This window comes from Odocoileus virginianus, chromosome 4 (genome assembly GCF_023699985.2).
Source record: "Odocoileus virginianus isolate 20LAN1187 ecotype Illinois chromosome 4, Ovbor_1.2, whole genome shotgun sequence".
In the NCBI taxonomy this organism is placed as follows: Eukaryota; Metazoa; Chordata; class Mammalia; order Artiodactyla; family Cervidae; genus Odocoileus; species Odocoileus virginianus.
The window spans coordinates 73517083-73533029 of record NC_069677.1 but is presented as its reverse complement, the minus strand read 5'-3'; the positions used below and the strand labels follow the sequence as shown (position 1 = coordinate 73533029).

The 15947-nt window shown below is 52.5% G+C and overlaps 1 protein-coding gene across 1 annotated transcript in view; it reads right to left on the bottom strand.

Annotated features, from left to right (window-relative positions):
• Positions 1–869: 869 nt before the first annotated feature.
• RAB6B (RAB6B, member RAS oncogene family) overlaps positions 870–15947 on the bottom strand; it is a 58086-nt gene continuing 43008 nt past the window's right edge. Inside the window, exons 3-8 of the mRNA XM_020875290.2 lie at positions 12582–12635; positions 12279–12384; positions 10672–10783; positions 9654–9747; positions 6883–6949; positions 870–5381 (exon numbers count right to left, since the gene is read on the bottom strand). Coding sequence (XP_020730949.1) covers positions 5317–5381; positions 6883–6949; positions 9654–9747; positions 10672–10783; positions 12279–12384; positions 12582–12635 — 498 coding nt within the window. The 3' untranslated portion in view covers positions 870–5316. The remainder of the gene's footprint in view (positions 5382–6882; positions 6950–9653; positions 9748–10671; positions 10784–12278; positions 12385–12581; positions 12636–15947) is intronic.

Here is a 15947-nt window from a genome sequence, read left to right as displayed (position 1 = left end):
TTCATACAGGCATGTGCACTTGGGATCTCAGGCCTCAGCCCCTTGACTTGCCTGGTACCGCCTCCACCTCACAGTTTACACCTGGCACCCAGGAAAGTTAGGCTCAGTGGGCAGGGAATCTTACTGCGTACCCCTCCTAATCAGAGATGACTTCTTGAGGTGGCAGATTGGAGGGTGTTCCAGAAACTTTTAGAATCTTTAAAGGAGAAAGATAGTGAAGCTGAACTTGACAAAGAAGACCTGGTGAACTTGGCTTTCCCTATGGCCCCAAGATTCCCAGCATTCCCAGACCAGGGCAGCTATGGGCCTGATCTTGGCCTCTGTGTTCTCTTTGGGTTGGTCCCTTGGCCTTCAGGGCCCTTTTAGTCTGGAGGTGACTGAGACCTGAAGGGCTGTCTTGGGGATGTTCTCTAATTGGTGTGAGGTGACGCTGGAGGGCATACGAGGTAGCTTCATGTCATCTGAAAGGTGATTATGGTTCATCTTAAATTCTTGCCTTTAAATACTTCCCAGAAATCATGGGAATAGAGATCCAGCCCCTATACCCACCCTTCCTAACCCTCAGCCACCGTGGAGAGCAGGGATGACCAGATAACACATAGCCCTGAGTCTCAGTTCTGCCTGGAGTTTCCCTTTCCATCAGCCTTCAGGCAGAATGGAGATTATGGAAGCTCAGCGTGTCCTGCCCTTTCCCCTTCTGAGCTGAGAGCCCAGTGAGGAGCAGGAGGGAAAAGCAAAGGGTGGTGGTGAACACACCACCCAGACATGAGGGTCTTCTTCATGGAGCATGCATTTGAAGAAATCTGTTTTTTTCCACACCCCCTCCACCAATATACGACCACACCGCTTAGAAACATGAAACAAGAGGCTTTGTGTTGAGAATTAGGACAGTTTATTGTTTGATCAACATGCTGAGTCTTCCACATTTTACACAGTTTTATGTAAAGTCAATGTGGCCATTTAAGCCTGCTGAGCCAGTGAGATGGGAATGCTATCCTTTGTGCTCCTCATGGCCAATCACTTCCCTGGGGCTGGGTGAGGAGGGAGGTGACACACACCGTGTGATACACGCTGGCCGTCCACCTACGGAGGCTTCGCACTGGAAGGAAGCTTCCCATCCCACTGCAAGGATAAACCACACCCTGCCATGAGCATCAGCAGGGGCAGGGTGGGGGGTTGTCTGGTGTCCAGGGAGTTTACACATTGAGAGCTCCAGGTTTTGGATCACTGAAATAGTTTATTTCAAACAAAAAAATCCAAAGGGTGCCCTGCTGTGATAATCAGAGTGAACTTGGGGGCTGGCCCTTCTTTGCAGTGGAGGAGCCTGAAAGGTACTCAGATACGTTGGACCAACTTTTAGGTCCAAACCAGAGTAGAGATGGTCTGAGGAGCACACATGCCCTGTAGCCCTGCATGCCAGTGCAGAGTCACATCTGTTACACACACGTCAGCGATAGATGAAGGGTGAAAACACTTGATTCTGACTGCTTGCATGTTACTGGGTAATCACAAGCAAGTCACCCTTCTCGGACTTGGTTTTCCTGCATTTCCTGCAGGAAGGGTTGTGAGCCTTCCGCCTCGCTCTGCTGTAGCCAGGGGACAATGTCTCACATTCTGGGGGAGAGGTAGTTAGGAAACTAGTGCGCACTGGTTGATGCCCAGACACTTCAGCTCGGCTGCCCCTCGTGTGGCTCAGACATGCCTCACAGCCCTCAGCTACCTGTTCTCACATCCCGACACCCTCACCTGCCTTCTGCCACGTGGAGAAATGAGGCTTCTCTGCCTGCAGGACACCGAAGCCAGCGGTGCCATTATTGTCACACCTGGTACTTGAGGGCGGGGGTCCCCAGCATTGCCACCACCAGGAAAACGACAACATCACACTCAAGATGTGTCCACACTCTCAGCTACCACCATACCAATCCGCGTTTCTGCTGCCTGAAACCCTCGAACTGATCTGGCCATTGCTCCTCAGACCTGAGCCATCCCGGACCAACTGAGGATGCTGACAGGAAGAGTGCGGTGACGGTGATGGCAGGAAGGCCTCTGACCGAGTCAGCATGCTTGCTAACCTTGGACCACACGGCGGCAGCTCTAGCACTCGAGATGCCGAGACCACCCCTTCACTCTGGCACGTCTGCATTCATAAACACACGTTCTGCTTTCTCCACCATATGCTTGATTTTTCAGATGTCCACAAAACAGGCGCTTTACTGACAGCATTTTTTTTCTTTTTTTTTGAGATTCCTCCAAGTAAAAGAGAGGGCTACAGAAGATAAGCCGGCTCTATTCCCAAGTCAAGTGTGCTCTGTGGAGAGAGACTGAACCACTGGCTAAACTGAAATCATTTCCTAAAAGGGTCCTTCCTCTCTGCCTCATGCTAGCCCACCTGGGTCCAGCAATGATGGGATACTCTCACCAGGAATGCTGAGGAATTTCATGACATTCTCTTCAAGGGAATCTGATCATTTCATTATTGAACCTCAACTTGAGACAAGATCCTACCTACAAGCAAGAGGACAGTGACGGCACCTGCCCCCAGTGGGAGCCAAGGAGCCAAGGCCCTTCTGTGCTGGAGGTCTGGCTGCCCTGACAGACCCAGGAAGAGGCGTGGAGATGAGGCCGGAGGAGGGCACTCAGAACAATGTGGCGCCACCAGGATAGGAGGATAAGGGGAGGCAGTTGCCATACCCACCTCCCCCTCTCCTACAGGGCTGGGAGAGCTGGGCTCAGGAGAGAGGATGTCATGTATGTGTTGGGAAAGGAGGGCTCACGGAGGCCACATCAAGCCACACTGTATCTACTTCATCTCTTACTATTATTCTAGGCTGTGATGGAAAAAAACATGGTACCCTGGATATGTGTACACATGAGAAGGGGACTGAGTTTCTATCTTTGTAACAAAAATTTTTAAAGAACAAGTACTCTTTAGTACCAAGAAAATAAAAATCCACCATTCATTCACTGAGACCCAATGAGATCCCTGCAAATTGGGCTGTCCTAGGGGCCACAAGCAATGGCCCTCACTGCCAGCCAGGCTTGGGACTGTCACCTGGACTCCTCTGAACTCTCACGAGGTAAGTAAGCACTCTTCCAACAAGCACCACTTGGGGGGTGTGCCATGGTGGGGGTACTGGCCCATATAGGCATGCACACTTGTGCATATAAGTACAGACACAAACAGTGTGCATATTCCCAGGGTCTGTTTTTGCCTTTAGTTAACACATCTATGCATTGTTTTATTGATGGCAAGACAATTCACAAGTTTTTGGACAATATTAAGCATTTCTTATTTCAACACATTGCAGTACTTTTGGATTTCCAAAACTGATGTCACAATGCAAGTTCCAACTTGAGAGCAGGAAAAACAAGAATATACATCGAGCACACGTATCTTTGTGAGAATGTGTGTGGAAGGTGTATACACAAGTCTATCTCTATATATAATTATGTACACACATATAAAAACTCAACATGTGACACTGGAATTACGTTTGTATGTTGGTCTTTACCTTCTGGAAGAGGAGCTCAGTGGGAATTCTGCTTCCTCTTTTCTTCACCTGAAGATAAACTTCTCTCTAAAGATCAGCTCTGACACACAGTCTCCTTAGCTGAGTGTGTGACAGGCCCACTGAACACAGTATCAGTGGGTCCTGCCGGGTCCCTGCTACGCTTGGTGGCTGCCATTTTGGATTAGTTTCTGAGAAGTTCCAAATTCAACATAATAACTTGTTGGGATCCTGCTTTATGGTGGAATTTACTCCCTACCATACGCCAGATAGTCATTTAGCTAGTCTATGACAAGCCTAACAGCGGCCTGGAGGAAGAGCCAGGCAGGGTTCACTGATTTTGGCCAGAGTGGCTGCCCTCCGCCTGGCTTTGTGCAGACTCGGAGTTGGTGAGACTGATCTATTTGGAATGCTGGTCAAGTGGGCAGCATCACTTAGTGAGAGAGTTCTTTCCAAAGATTTTACAGGTAGGTCCTCAGGACTAAGTCCTTCTCAGAAATGAGTCAAAAATGGCCAGGATGGCTCTCTGGAAAGCCTTCTGGGGACCCCACCTCAGCCTTACCCTCAAGTGACCAGAGTGCTGCTACAATATCTGCAAAGGTCTGTGCACAAAAATGTCAACTACCCTGCACCAAGGAGATAGAAACACGTCAAGAAGTCAGCTTTTCCAGAACAGCACTCAACAGTAGTAGCAACCAAGGATCGGCAAACATGCATCTTCCTGGTGGCAGTTCTGCAGACCCTCCCTTCCCCCACCACAGACAGGCCAATACTGTGTGGAACAGGCTCCAGCTTCCCTGGCATCCAAGGAGGAGGGCTTCAGGGGCACACACCGAGGTTCCTTCTGCCCTTCCCTTAGCTTCAAACCAGAAACATTTGCTGATCGTTGGACGGCTTGGTTAAAACATTTTCATGACTACATATGGTGCCCCCAGCCTACAAACCACACCTTGCCCCAGCCCACAGTTGCCAACAGCACCCCGTCCTTCCTTCCTGCCCATGACCTCTTGCTCTGCCAGTCACTGGGTGGACCACGGAGCAAAGACGGTCGCCTGTGGCAAGCGTCCTCCACCCCCTTCGAGGCTTTTCAGGGAGGGGATTCAGCAGAAGTGATTCCAGTGGGCCTGGCCTGGGCTCCCTGCAGTTCACAGGCCTTACTTCAGCTCGGGGCTGTGGCTCGTGTCCTACTCTGGCCACAGAAGGACGGAGTCAGAGCTACCTCTTCAGAACCTGTTTCCTTCCATCAGTGTTTGATTTAACCACGGAGGGCCTGTTTGGTGAGGCCTGGTTGGTCTGGGCCAGACAGCCTGGGGATTGGAGCCTAAATAAATTGCCCAGTTAATTGTTTAAATTTATTGGTCTGGGGGTGGGAGGAGGGCAGAGGTGATGAACCATTAAAAGAGGACAGGAAGGAGGAGGTGTGTGGAAAAGGTTCTCTGTAAGTTTACAAATATACAAAAACAAAAAAAGCACATCTTTCAAATAAAAATGACTACATTTTTATCTGGCAAAAAGTTGTATACACATGATTTAAATTTTTTTTTTAAATTTTAACTTTTTGGCAATCTTAATAAAGTACAATATATTACAACCAAACCAAAAAATAGTTGTTTAAGTAACAGCTGTTAAGAGTGACGTGATCCCTGATGCCCAGCCTCCCTCCCCACCCACCCGACTCCTAGAGACAGAGAGAAAAGAAAACTCCTCCCATCTGGATAAGCTCATCTCCCACCCCCCTTAGGAAGCTAACCAATAGGAAGCAACACAACAAGCGAGTAGTGTCAAAGGAAGCCGGGGTCAGGCTGCATTAGCAGGAGCAGCCGCCCTCGCTGGCCGGGGGCTCCTGGGGTTTGTCCAGCTTGATGTCAATCACTGCAGGAGCAGGGGCTAAGGAAGACGACTCTCGGAGAAGCTCCCACCTGACTCCCGCCCGGGTACTCGCTCAGTGGCCCTGCACAGCCCCTCCGTCCCTCCGCAAACACCCAGGGGCTTGCACTTTGCTTAGCCTGGGTGAGTAGGATGCAGGGTCGCCAGGTCCCACCCTTCCTCCTCTTCCCGGAACGTCCCCCACAATCTTACCTCTGTCTACCAGAAGCAAAGCTTGTCCTGGGGCTGTGGGACCACCACATAAACACAGGCTTGACAGACCCTTTCTCAAAAGCCTTCCTGGTGGGAAGCCTCGGCCTTGTTCCCTGTCAGCCGCACCCCGAGGTGCACAGGAGGTGGACAGCCTGCCGGCTGGGTGGACAGCCCACCTCGCCAATCACAGGGCTACCCGGGCCTTGTTCAGGTGGGCACAGCAACCTTGGCCCCCTCACTTCCAGCTCCAGTCAGAGGGGGTCCCAGACTCTGAGCTTGCTGCTGTGAGAAGCCACAACCCGTCTACAGTCCTTTCCATGGATGCCCTGGGGAGTGTGGGTTGGAGGAGCACCAATAGGAACCGCCAGAGTTGGGGTGGAAGCAGTCCTGCTATGGGCTCAGTTGCCCACGTCCCAAGGAGGTTTTGTGGCCCCTACATAAGGGCGATGGGAGAGGTGCTTCAGGAGTCAAGTAGTATAAAAAACCATGCTTCCCTAAAGAAACCTTATCCTTTCCCTCCTTACCACTGTTTTTGCCACTGGCCATGGCATATATTCTGAGTATGACCTTGTCCATGACTTTTCCTTATTTTTTTTCTTTTTATGGTCCCCAAACCTCAATATTCTTTTGTATATTTTTATCTTGTTTTGTGTATATATAGTATTACATATACACAAACATACATTTTTTATAACATGGCAAAGTAAACTAGTAAAAAGACAAGAAACAACTGACTTCCTTTCCACTGGGCAAATCAGACCACCTCTCTGAGCCTCAGTTTCAGCCTCTGAGTGTGGCCCAAGGTCTGGAGTGGACTGGTGAGTGGTGTGCAGACCCTGTCCCTGGGGCAGTGGGAAGGCCCCAGGCTGTGCAGGGCTGGGCTGAGGAGGCAGTTGTCTCATGTAGAGGAGGTTGAACCATGCTGAGATCATGTCTGAGTGTACAGAAGTGGAGATTCTACTTGTCCACATGAAACACAAATCTGTGTTCACTAGAAAGCAGGGCAGTTACTATTTCTCACTCCTTGCCCTACACTGTCATTCCACACACATCCCTCTGGCACCCCTACCCTGTTTTGGAAGATTGTTTGGTTCAAGATGGACGGGGTCTTGAAGACCTTGGAGTTCAGCCTCATTCCTGTACATATGAGGCTCCACAGCACAGCTGCCCATCAGGAAGGCTGGCCTGGGGACCAGGCAAGGGTTTGTCCACTGTTCTAACATATCATGTGATAAATCCATGAATAAATGACTTCTGCAGCATCTTTCACTCACTTGTCAAAGAAAAAGGATACTCCCTTCTTTGCTTTTCTCCTGGACATTCTCCATTCCAGGCAGAGCCGAGGCCACACGTCGGAAGAGCTAGGGAGAGGGGGAGATGCAGCATGAGCCCCATCCTTGCCCCCCTGCTCCTGGCATGTCCACCTTCTGCCTTTCTCACCCTGACCTCAGGCTCTACTTCTGTCCTGTCCCGCTAACTGCATCCCAGACAGCAGAGACTGCATCCTTGACAGAAGGGACTGCACCTAACTTCTCCCTCCCACCCCCTAGCACCCTTCACGGCATTGGGCCCCAGCAGGCCTCTAGGAGCCAGGGCCACAGTCAGAGCTGAGGAGACTTTTCAGAGGGAATAAGGATATGGGAGTGTGAGTGTGATACTGAGGGTTTGCTTGAGCGTGGGCCAAGTGTGACTGCATATACTGTGTGTAGAGGAGTGTGTGCAGTGTGGATATGGATGTGCAGCATCTGTGTGTGTAAGTATGTGGGGGGATGCGTGTGTGTGACGTGTATGTGCACATGTGGGGTTTCTGTGCCTGCGTGTTTGTAAGTGTGCATGGAGAGCTGTGTGGTGTGTGTCTGCACGCATGTGCATGTGCTCACTGGGGCAGGGTGGACAGGGTGTCAGGGGGGCACTGGCAGGACCTAGGGGGATGGAACCTAGGGGGATGACAGTAAGTACAAGACAGAAATACAAGGCACCAGAAGATTCTGAATGCTCTCCCTATCTCTTGACAAACACCAACTGCAGGAACTAGGTGAGCTCTGGGCTTAAAACGTCACTGCCTGAGCTCTCTCAAGACAGGGTGAGGCTCTTTCATGGTCTCACGGCAGAGCCCAGTCACGTGGGAGCACCCAGGCTGGGTGACAGGACCAAAGGTGGTGAGGGTGAGGGCCCAAGTGGGGAAGATGCTGGTGGGTAGGGTGGAGAGACGGGCAGGAGTGGGTGCAGAGGTCCAGTCACTCCCCGAGCCTTCCTCCATGGCCATGCCCCAGGCAGCCCCACTCTGCCTGTCTGGTCATCAAAGTAGTCACAGCCTCTGCCAATGGCCAAGTTGCCAGTCAAACAGAAGCTCTAAGGGTCACGTGGGGGCCTCTGAGAGCAGACATGCTCATGTTCAGAGTCCAGGAGCCTGCACTGCATGGAGACTCCTCTGAACCACTCAGGGTGGAACTGACTATACACAACTCTTGCTCAGACCATTGCCTGGCTTCCAGAATGTTCTGGAAAGGGGGCATCAGCATCTCTGTCCACTGGGGGCAGAGGCCCCTTGCCCTCTGGACCACTGATCTCTGCTTCCCCGCCCTCCAGGCCTTTCCATCAGGACCATGCAGAGCCACAACCTGGTGTCTCCTGTAGGCCCCCAGGGACGGGCAGCTCCGTCCTCCAGGGGACACCTTATGCCAAAGGAGGCTGGTAAGGGGTTGTGAGTGAACAGAGCAATGCTGAGGCCCTCCAACTGGGGTGGGGGCATCCCCTGGATCTGGGAGCTCATTCTGCCCCTTCCAGCTCCTCTGCCACTTCCCACTGGCACAGCACTGCCCAGGCTGGGTAAACCCTCAGACCCTCACTGCGTGTGGCCAGCTGCTGCATGGCAGCTTGTCTAGTGCTCCTGGACACTGCTGGGCGTGGCAGGGCAGAAGTGACCCCGGCAAGGCCCCAGCACCCCTCCAGCCCCACCTGTGCCCATGCAGTCCCCCGCCTGGGAAGCCCCCTCCTTGTCAGCTATCCAAGTCCTCTTTTCCTTGAAGACAGGGGACCCTCACCTTTTTTGAACCAAAAACTCCTTTGGCAGGCTAGTGAAGGCTATGGCCTCCTTTCAAGCATATGAAATGAATGGTCCTCTGTCCATAGAATTCTCCAGGCAAGAATACTGGAGTGGGTAGCCATTCCCTTCTCCAGGGGATCTTCCCAACCCAGGGATCGAACCTGGGTCTCCTGCATTGCAGGCAGATTCTTTACCATCTAAGCCACCAGGAAAGCCCAAGTTTTATGTAAAGAAGACCATTTAGTACTGAAATAAATTTCTAAACTCTTTAAAGATACAGGCTCGTGATACAGCAACACCTGTGCTTCCTCAGGAACGTGTTAAAGAGCTGGAGCCGGCAGGGGACCCCCTGAGATACTGAGGGGGGAATGTTCAAGAGACTCAAGACACCAGTAAAGCCAGGGGGGCTACTAACACATGGAGTCCTGTTGCTATGCTCATGGCCGCAGAAAATGCTGAAGATCTGTCAGGGGATGGTGCACAGACAGGTGCAGTTGTTTCCATCCAAGTCCACTGACCTGCTGAATACCATCTGTGAGAAATCTCTTGCTCCGAGACTCAGCCCTAAACCCACCTCCTCTACGGCTCCTCTGAGGAGTCTGACTCTGCAGGCCCCCCTCCTGTGAGCTCTAACCGCACTGAGGGTGGGCTCTTTTCCCCAAGTCCACCTGGCCCAACACACCCCCAGGCGCTTGCCAAGCATAATGCAGGAACCCCAAAATGCTGAGTGGATGGCCTCTCCTGCCTGCCCATCCCAAGGGAGGGAACAGGTAGGAAAGAGCTGCTTCTCGGCTGCCTAGAAGCTGAGGGCTGGACACCCACGGCGGCTCAGGAGCCGTGGGGCTGGCTTCTGGGTGCAGCTGGTCCCACAGTCCCCGATACCCCGAGGGTGAGCAGTAGAGCTCTGGAGGGACTCACTCCCCATCGGGTGGGCTGGCTGGCCACGCTGCCCCACCTGGTCACTAGCCCCTGGCGCCAGAAGCGCAGCGTGGGCCCCTGGTCAAGGCGGCACCTCCCACCTGCTTCACGTTGTAGCCAGTCTTCGCACTGGTCTCGATGAACATGACGCTCAGTTCTTTGGCGCGCTGCTCGCCTTCCTCTATGGTTATCTGCCTGGAGGGGAGATGAGGGGGACCAGTTTTCAGGAGAGAAGGAGCCCCCAGTCGGGGTGGAGATGATGAGGGCACTTAAGTTGGCCTGAGACCAGGGCTGAACCCCAGGGCTCCCTCAGGGCGCAGGAAGTGCAGAGCACAGCAGGAAGCCAGCATCCCCACTCCACCCACTCCTTGGCAGCACTGTCCAGTCCGGGAGCTGGCCCTGTGGCTGGTGGGCTACCCACCAGCCCCTACCCACTTTTCCCAGGATCACCACTGCCAGAGCCAACATTTGTCACACTCTGCCAGCCACAGACCACCTCTCTGGGTGGTACCACCAGCCCCATTTGCCAAATGAGTGCATTGAGGTCAAAAGGGATGGCCCCAAGGTCACCTGTTGCAAAGAAGCTGGGCTTTGAGCTCTGTTTTCTTCACTTCAAGGACAAGATTTTAATAAAGCAGCTTCTCATTCAGAATACTCCCTAAACGGTCAGAGTGCATTTCAGGAGGCCCTCAGTCCATGACTGGTTGCTTTATCTGCCCCATGAGATAAGGAAAGGGTGCTGAGGTGAGCCCTGTTCCTGGAGGGCAGCCTCTTTGGGGACAGTGTCACACCCAGACATAGAGCTGGACCAGGAAACTCTGTGTGTTCACGCCGGTGAACCAGGCCCTTCACACTCACACCAGTGTTAGCACAGGCTAACAGGGGCAGGGCCAGCGGGAGCTCGAGGGCTGCTGTGTCCATGACTGCACTGAGGCCAGGCCCAGACCATGCACTGCTGGGCTGGCCGGGCACATGGGTGCTTTCAAAGCCTTCGGGGCCCTTCCCAGATGCAGGGAGACAGGTCAGACAGGGCGCTCACCACCTACAAGTCCCAGGACACCCCATCCAGGAGGAGTTGCAGAGGAGGGCAGCGGGTGGCCCACAGCCCCCTGCACCTACCTCTTGTCAGCCAGGTCCGTCTTGTTGCCCACCAGCATGATGATCACATCGCTGCCCCTCTCCGTCCTGACATCATCAATCCACTTAGAGGTCTGCTGGAAGGAGTTGAGATCTGGAGGTGGAAAGTAGGGATAAAGCTTGGCATGAGAGGTGGCCCCGCGGGAGAGGGGAAGGGTTCAGGGAGGGAGAGTGTGCACCCCCAGACACCTGGGCAGGGCAGGTGGGAGCACAGACCGGCAAGTCTGGACCTTCCTGAGAATGCCTGGGTGTATTTGCGGAACTATGCTGCGGGCCCCCAAAACCCCTCACATTGCTGAACCCCCCACTGGGGAGAGGTCATGGCACCTGGAAGGCCACTGGGTCATGATTTGCTCCATGGACTAGTGGTTTTTGGGCCCATCTAAGAGTCAGATCTGACTTTGCAGGCTCAGAGCAGAGTGATGTATGAGTGCAGTGGACTTGGCTGAGCTTGGAAACAGTGTGACACACGTGTGGGAGAGACCATGCAGCCCTGAGTCCAGGAGGGCCCTGCAGAGTGGCCTCCCACCGACAGGAGCTCAGAGGGGTTTTCGAACAGCACCCTCAGGCCCTGCAAGTGAGGGGAGTGGGAAGTTGGCCCAGAAGCAGACAAAATCCAGGAGAGGCCAGTTTTTTCGGGCAGTCCCCTCCTCGGTCAGAAGCTGAGACAGTCTCCCAGAGGAACAGTCATAGGGTGATGTCCACCACTCAGCAGCCTGCAGGCCTAAGGGGAGGCGAAGCTCCCTGTCCTGGGGACCTGGGCTTCCCACAGCTGATCTTCTGCTCAGCATCAGGGGCCCAGGCCTCCTCAGGGCCCCACTTCTATGCTCTCGGCTGTGCAAGGAGCCTGCGGTCAGGGAGACGGTGGGGGGAGGAGGTGGGGAGGGCTAGAGGCAGCAGGCTGGGGCATCCTCCCACCATAAGCTTGACTGCAGCCCAAGGGCTTGCCAGGTGTGTTCCATGACACCTGCCTGGGCAGTGGGGCTCTGCACGGGTCCTAGCCCCTCACCCCCAGCCCCACAAGTCTCCCTCAGGGCTGTGTGTCTCTCTCCAGAGAAGCCAATTTGGCCAGAAGAGCCATAGGGCGTGAGATGAACAGCCCACCCACGGCCCGAGGCCCACTGGGCCTCCCCTCCCAGAGAGCCCTGTAAGGAGCTGGGGTGCTGCTAACAGAACCACGGCTGCCAGGTCAAGGCCAGCCCACGGACCGGCATCTTTTCACACCTGCACGTCTACACACACCATACAAGGCAGTTGCTCTCTAGGGGTCTTTCTGGGAGCCAGGGCCCAGGATGGTGCTGAGGGGTAGGAGAAAGGCCAGTCTTCTGATCATCTGCTCTGCTCCACACACAGGCCCCTGCTCTGAACAGGGCCACCCTGGTCCAGTACACCGCGCCTGGTGCAGGAGGATGGGGGAGGCTCAGAAGCAACTCCCTCTCCACTCTGAGCACCTGCCTTCCTGCAATCAGAGGACAAGCACACCCGCATGTATACACACACACACACATGCTGCACCCTGGCTGGGGACACACCTGGGCCCTGGAGCCCTGTGAGCTGTTCCCCGCCCAGCACCCACGCCCCATACTCACTTGTGATGTCGTACACCACCACGGCCACCGTGGAGTCCCGGATATAGCTGGGGATCAGGCTGCGGAACCTCTCCTGGCCGGCTGTGTCCCAGAGCTGCAGTCGCACCTGTCGCGGGGTGGGCAGGAGGTTCAGGGCACAGTGGGGTCCTCAGGGTGGGAGCGGGGGGCTGGGGGGAAGTCCTGCAGTGCTGGCACTGCCTGCTCTGGGCAGCCATGGGTTCTTAGTGGTGCCCAGGACAGGCCACAGGTGGTAGGTCCCAGGGAGCCCTCCCTGTCCTCCCAGGTCCCCAGTCAGGCACTCACCGTACGATCCTCCAAGTACATGGTTTTTGACAAGAAGTCAATCCCAATGGTTGCCTGTTAGAGAAGAGGACGGAACAGTCAAAGCTGAAAGGTCTCAGGCAGGGGGCAAAAGCTGGGTCATCCAGGCAGGGACACGGCCAGCAAAAGGGGTCATCGCCCAGGCCAAGCCTTGAGTGGGTTCTATTTTGCTGTCCCACACCCCAACTCAACAGTGAATCCTCTCATCCCTCTCAGAGGAAACGAGATAAATAAGGATGAGGACAGGTTGTTTTTTTAAGAGAGTGACACACTCTTTGGGGAGGAAGAGAAAAGTGCTTCGGAAAAAGGATAAGAGAACAGGGGAGGAAGCCTGCTTGGGAACAAGGCCACTGGATCTCCTGCCGCACTCAGGCGGGGGCCTGGAGGAGCAGGAGCTGCGTGGTCTCCCTGCAGCCTGCATGCCTCCCAGCCTCCCCTGCAAAAGCCTCTCTCCTCAGACCTGGACTTCAGGTGCCTGGCTTGGGCTCCCTGCTGCCCAGGTGGGTGGGGATGGAACGGGAGCAGGGCAGCTTGCCGGTGTGGGGGCAGAAAGCAAGCTGGCTTTCCACAGGAGCATCACAACCACCCATAGCAGCATCTTGCTGAGAAGCCCCACTGGCTCTTTTCTACCCAAACCAACACACTGGAAGTCAACTGTCTATGTCACGCCTGTGCTTCCATTCTCCTGGCATCAGGGGAGGCAGCTGGACCAGAGGGGAGGGCCCACCACTCACTGGCTGTATGGCCTGAAACAGGCCACCCAACCTTTATGGGCCTCGCCACCACCCAGTGTTTGTGACAGGAGCTAAGATGCTGTCAACGTGGAACAGTCCCTGCCATGTAATTAATAACAGTGAAGACTCAGACACAGTCTGAACGTTGGGGCACCGGTGAAGTGCAGTGTGGTTCACCCAAATGATGAAAGCTTGGCATTCATTAAAAATCACGTTCTTAAAAAATATTTAAGGATTTCAGGAAATGGTCATTAAGTAAAAGAAAGCAGATTACAAAACATCAGCTTGATTAACTGAAGTAGAGACAGAAGCATTTTTCTTGTTTTCTTAGATGCTGAAGCGAAGGCACTACACACTAAGGCCTGAATAGTACCAGTGTCCATGTGCTGACACTATGGGTGATTTTGGTTTGTCTGTTTCCCTCATTATACTTGTCTCCATTTTCTACAATGATCACATAATAGTTCTAAAAGCAGAATTTAAAGTATCTTTTAAAGAAATATAAGGTTTAAAAAAATAGGCTTAGTTGAATGGAAAATTGACTTCTGACTACAAAAACCACAACTAAAGAAACCCAAGGAAATAGAAAAGCCCAGGTCTGCAGGCCCCCAGCTGACTGCAAGCAGGTGTGTGTATACCGCCGACTCCCTCCCATTTCATAAAGGAGTTAAGGTGGCTGCATCCTCCTGGGAGCTTGCTTTAGTGCAAAGACAGGGAGTGTCAGGGAATCATACAATCCTAGAACACTCATGCTAAACAAATACCTCAGACACAACTCAGTCCTCTACTCTGGAGACCAGGAAAGTTAAAGCCCATGCCTATTGTGACTCTGCCAACCAACGGCAGAGATAGGAGGATCAGCGTAAAATCTTGGCATCACTTGGGCACTTTCAACCCCAGCTTTGTCCACCTTTCCAGCATGGTGTAGCCGCTGGGGAATGGGGAATTGACGGGCAGCTTGTGGAATGAGCTTTGTTCCTTACATCCGCTTTATTAGTGTACGTTAGAGCAATGATCCTTGTCTGCTGATACCTACAAGGAGAAATGTACAGAGCAGGTGGACATCCCTCAACTCCAGTGCTCAGTGGGTTCCCCAGTGACTGCCAAGCTCCTTCCACAAAGTGACCCTTGAGCTAAAAACCAGGTTCATGACCTCAAGGTTGGTGACAGGGACTGGTGGCTGTCCCCAATATGAAGTCTCCCTTTATACAGTATTAGGGCTCCAAACATAAAAATGAACTCACAGCTGCCCCAAGTAAAGACTGTATTTCTCAGCTTTCTTTGTACCTGGGTAGCTAAGTTCTGGTCAATGGGATGTGAAGGTGACATGTGTACCTTCTGAGATGGGTCCCTCATGGGGAAGCGGGATGTACCCACAGCTGCCCCTTGCCCTTTCCCATTGCTTGGAATAAAGACAGGTGATAATCAGTCATACTGGCCCATCTAGATGAGAGTGATAGAGTGGTGATGACTGGTGAACAAGACAGAGGAAAGCCCGAGTTCCTGCCCTGTAGAGCTTGTCTCTGCAGTCTGAGACTCTTAGACTATTGTGTGACAGAGAACTGAACTATCTTCCCTAAGCCAACAGTTATTGAGGGTTTCTCTTTAACATACCTTAGCTCTGACCTAACTAATAGAGCAAAGAACCACACAGAAACATACCCCTAAAGGGGAGGCAGCATGGATGGCGATGGTGATGTTCCTGATGATAATGTAACAACAATCCCATTTCACCTCATGTGTGCTTCCATGGAGGACAGAGAAGTCACCAGATGACATGATAAGGACTGTGCCATGTGGATCAGGCCCTAGTAAGCTCAACTCAGTGGCCTCCATAATCATAAAAACCATCTACTGAACACTCACATACTTTATTACCCCTAACAACAGTCTGACCAAGTGAGCAGTAATGATGAGTCAGGCTAAAAGGACCAACTTCCTATCTCTCCAGCTCTCTCCTACCTTTATTCCCACTTTCATGCTTCTTTTTATATCAGAGAAATATCTGGTTCCTTAACTGCCCACTCTCTTAGACCTGTCTGGCCACACTTTCCACCCAACCAGGCTGCCGAGCCACTGGAACAAGACCTTCCCACAACCTGGTGCCGAAGCATGTGTCCTTGGTCACAGCTGAGCCATCAGCTCAGCTCAAAAACACCTCCCTCAATTCTGCTTCCAGTAATGATTAAATAGCTTGTAATGAATTAACCCGCCCAATACAACTATTATAAATCCTGGACAAGTACAAGAAATAATTTGCAATCACTGAAAAGTGACCAAAACAGGCAGACAAATAGAGGGGTTATAATCTCTAAAGGAAGGAAAGAAAATAAACAGAGATCCTATGCTTAACCAGTTTTTCCCCTGAGGTAGCTTTCTAGTCCCACCAAGTTAGAAGGATTTGGTAACACCTCAGGCTTTCCATTAGAACCCTAGAAGGGTCAGCCTTGGGAGAAAGGACATCATCTCAGAAATAAGGGTTATATCAGAGGACTAAGGGAAAAACAAAAAGAGACCTATCTTATAAAAAACTTTAAACATGGTAAGTAAACCCTTCAAAAAAATTAGTTGCACATAATTTAATGCCATTAAAATAAAATTCAATACTTTTCAG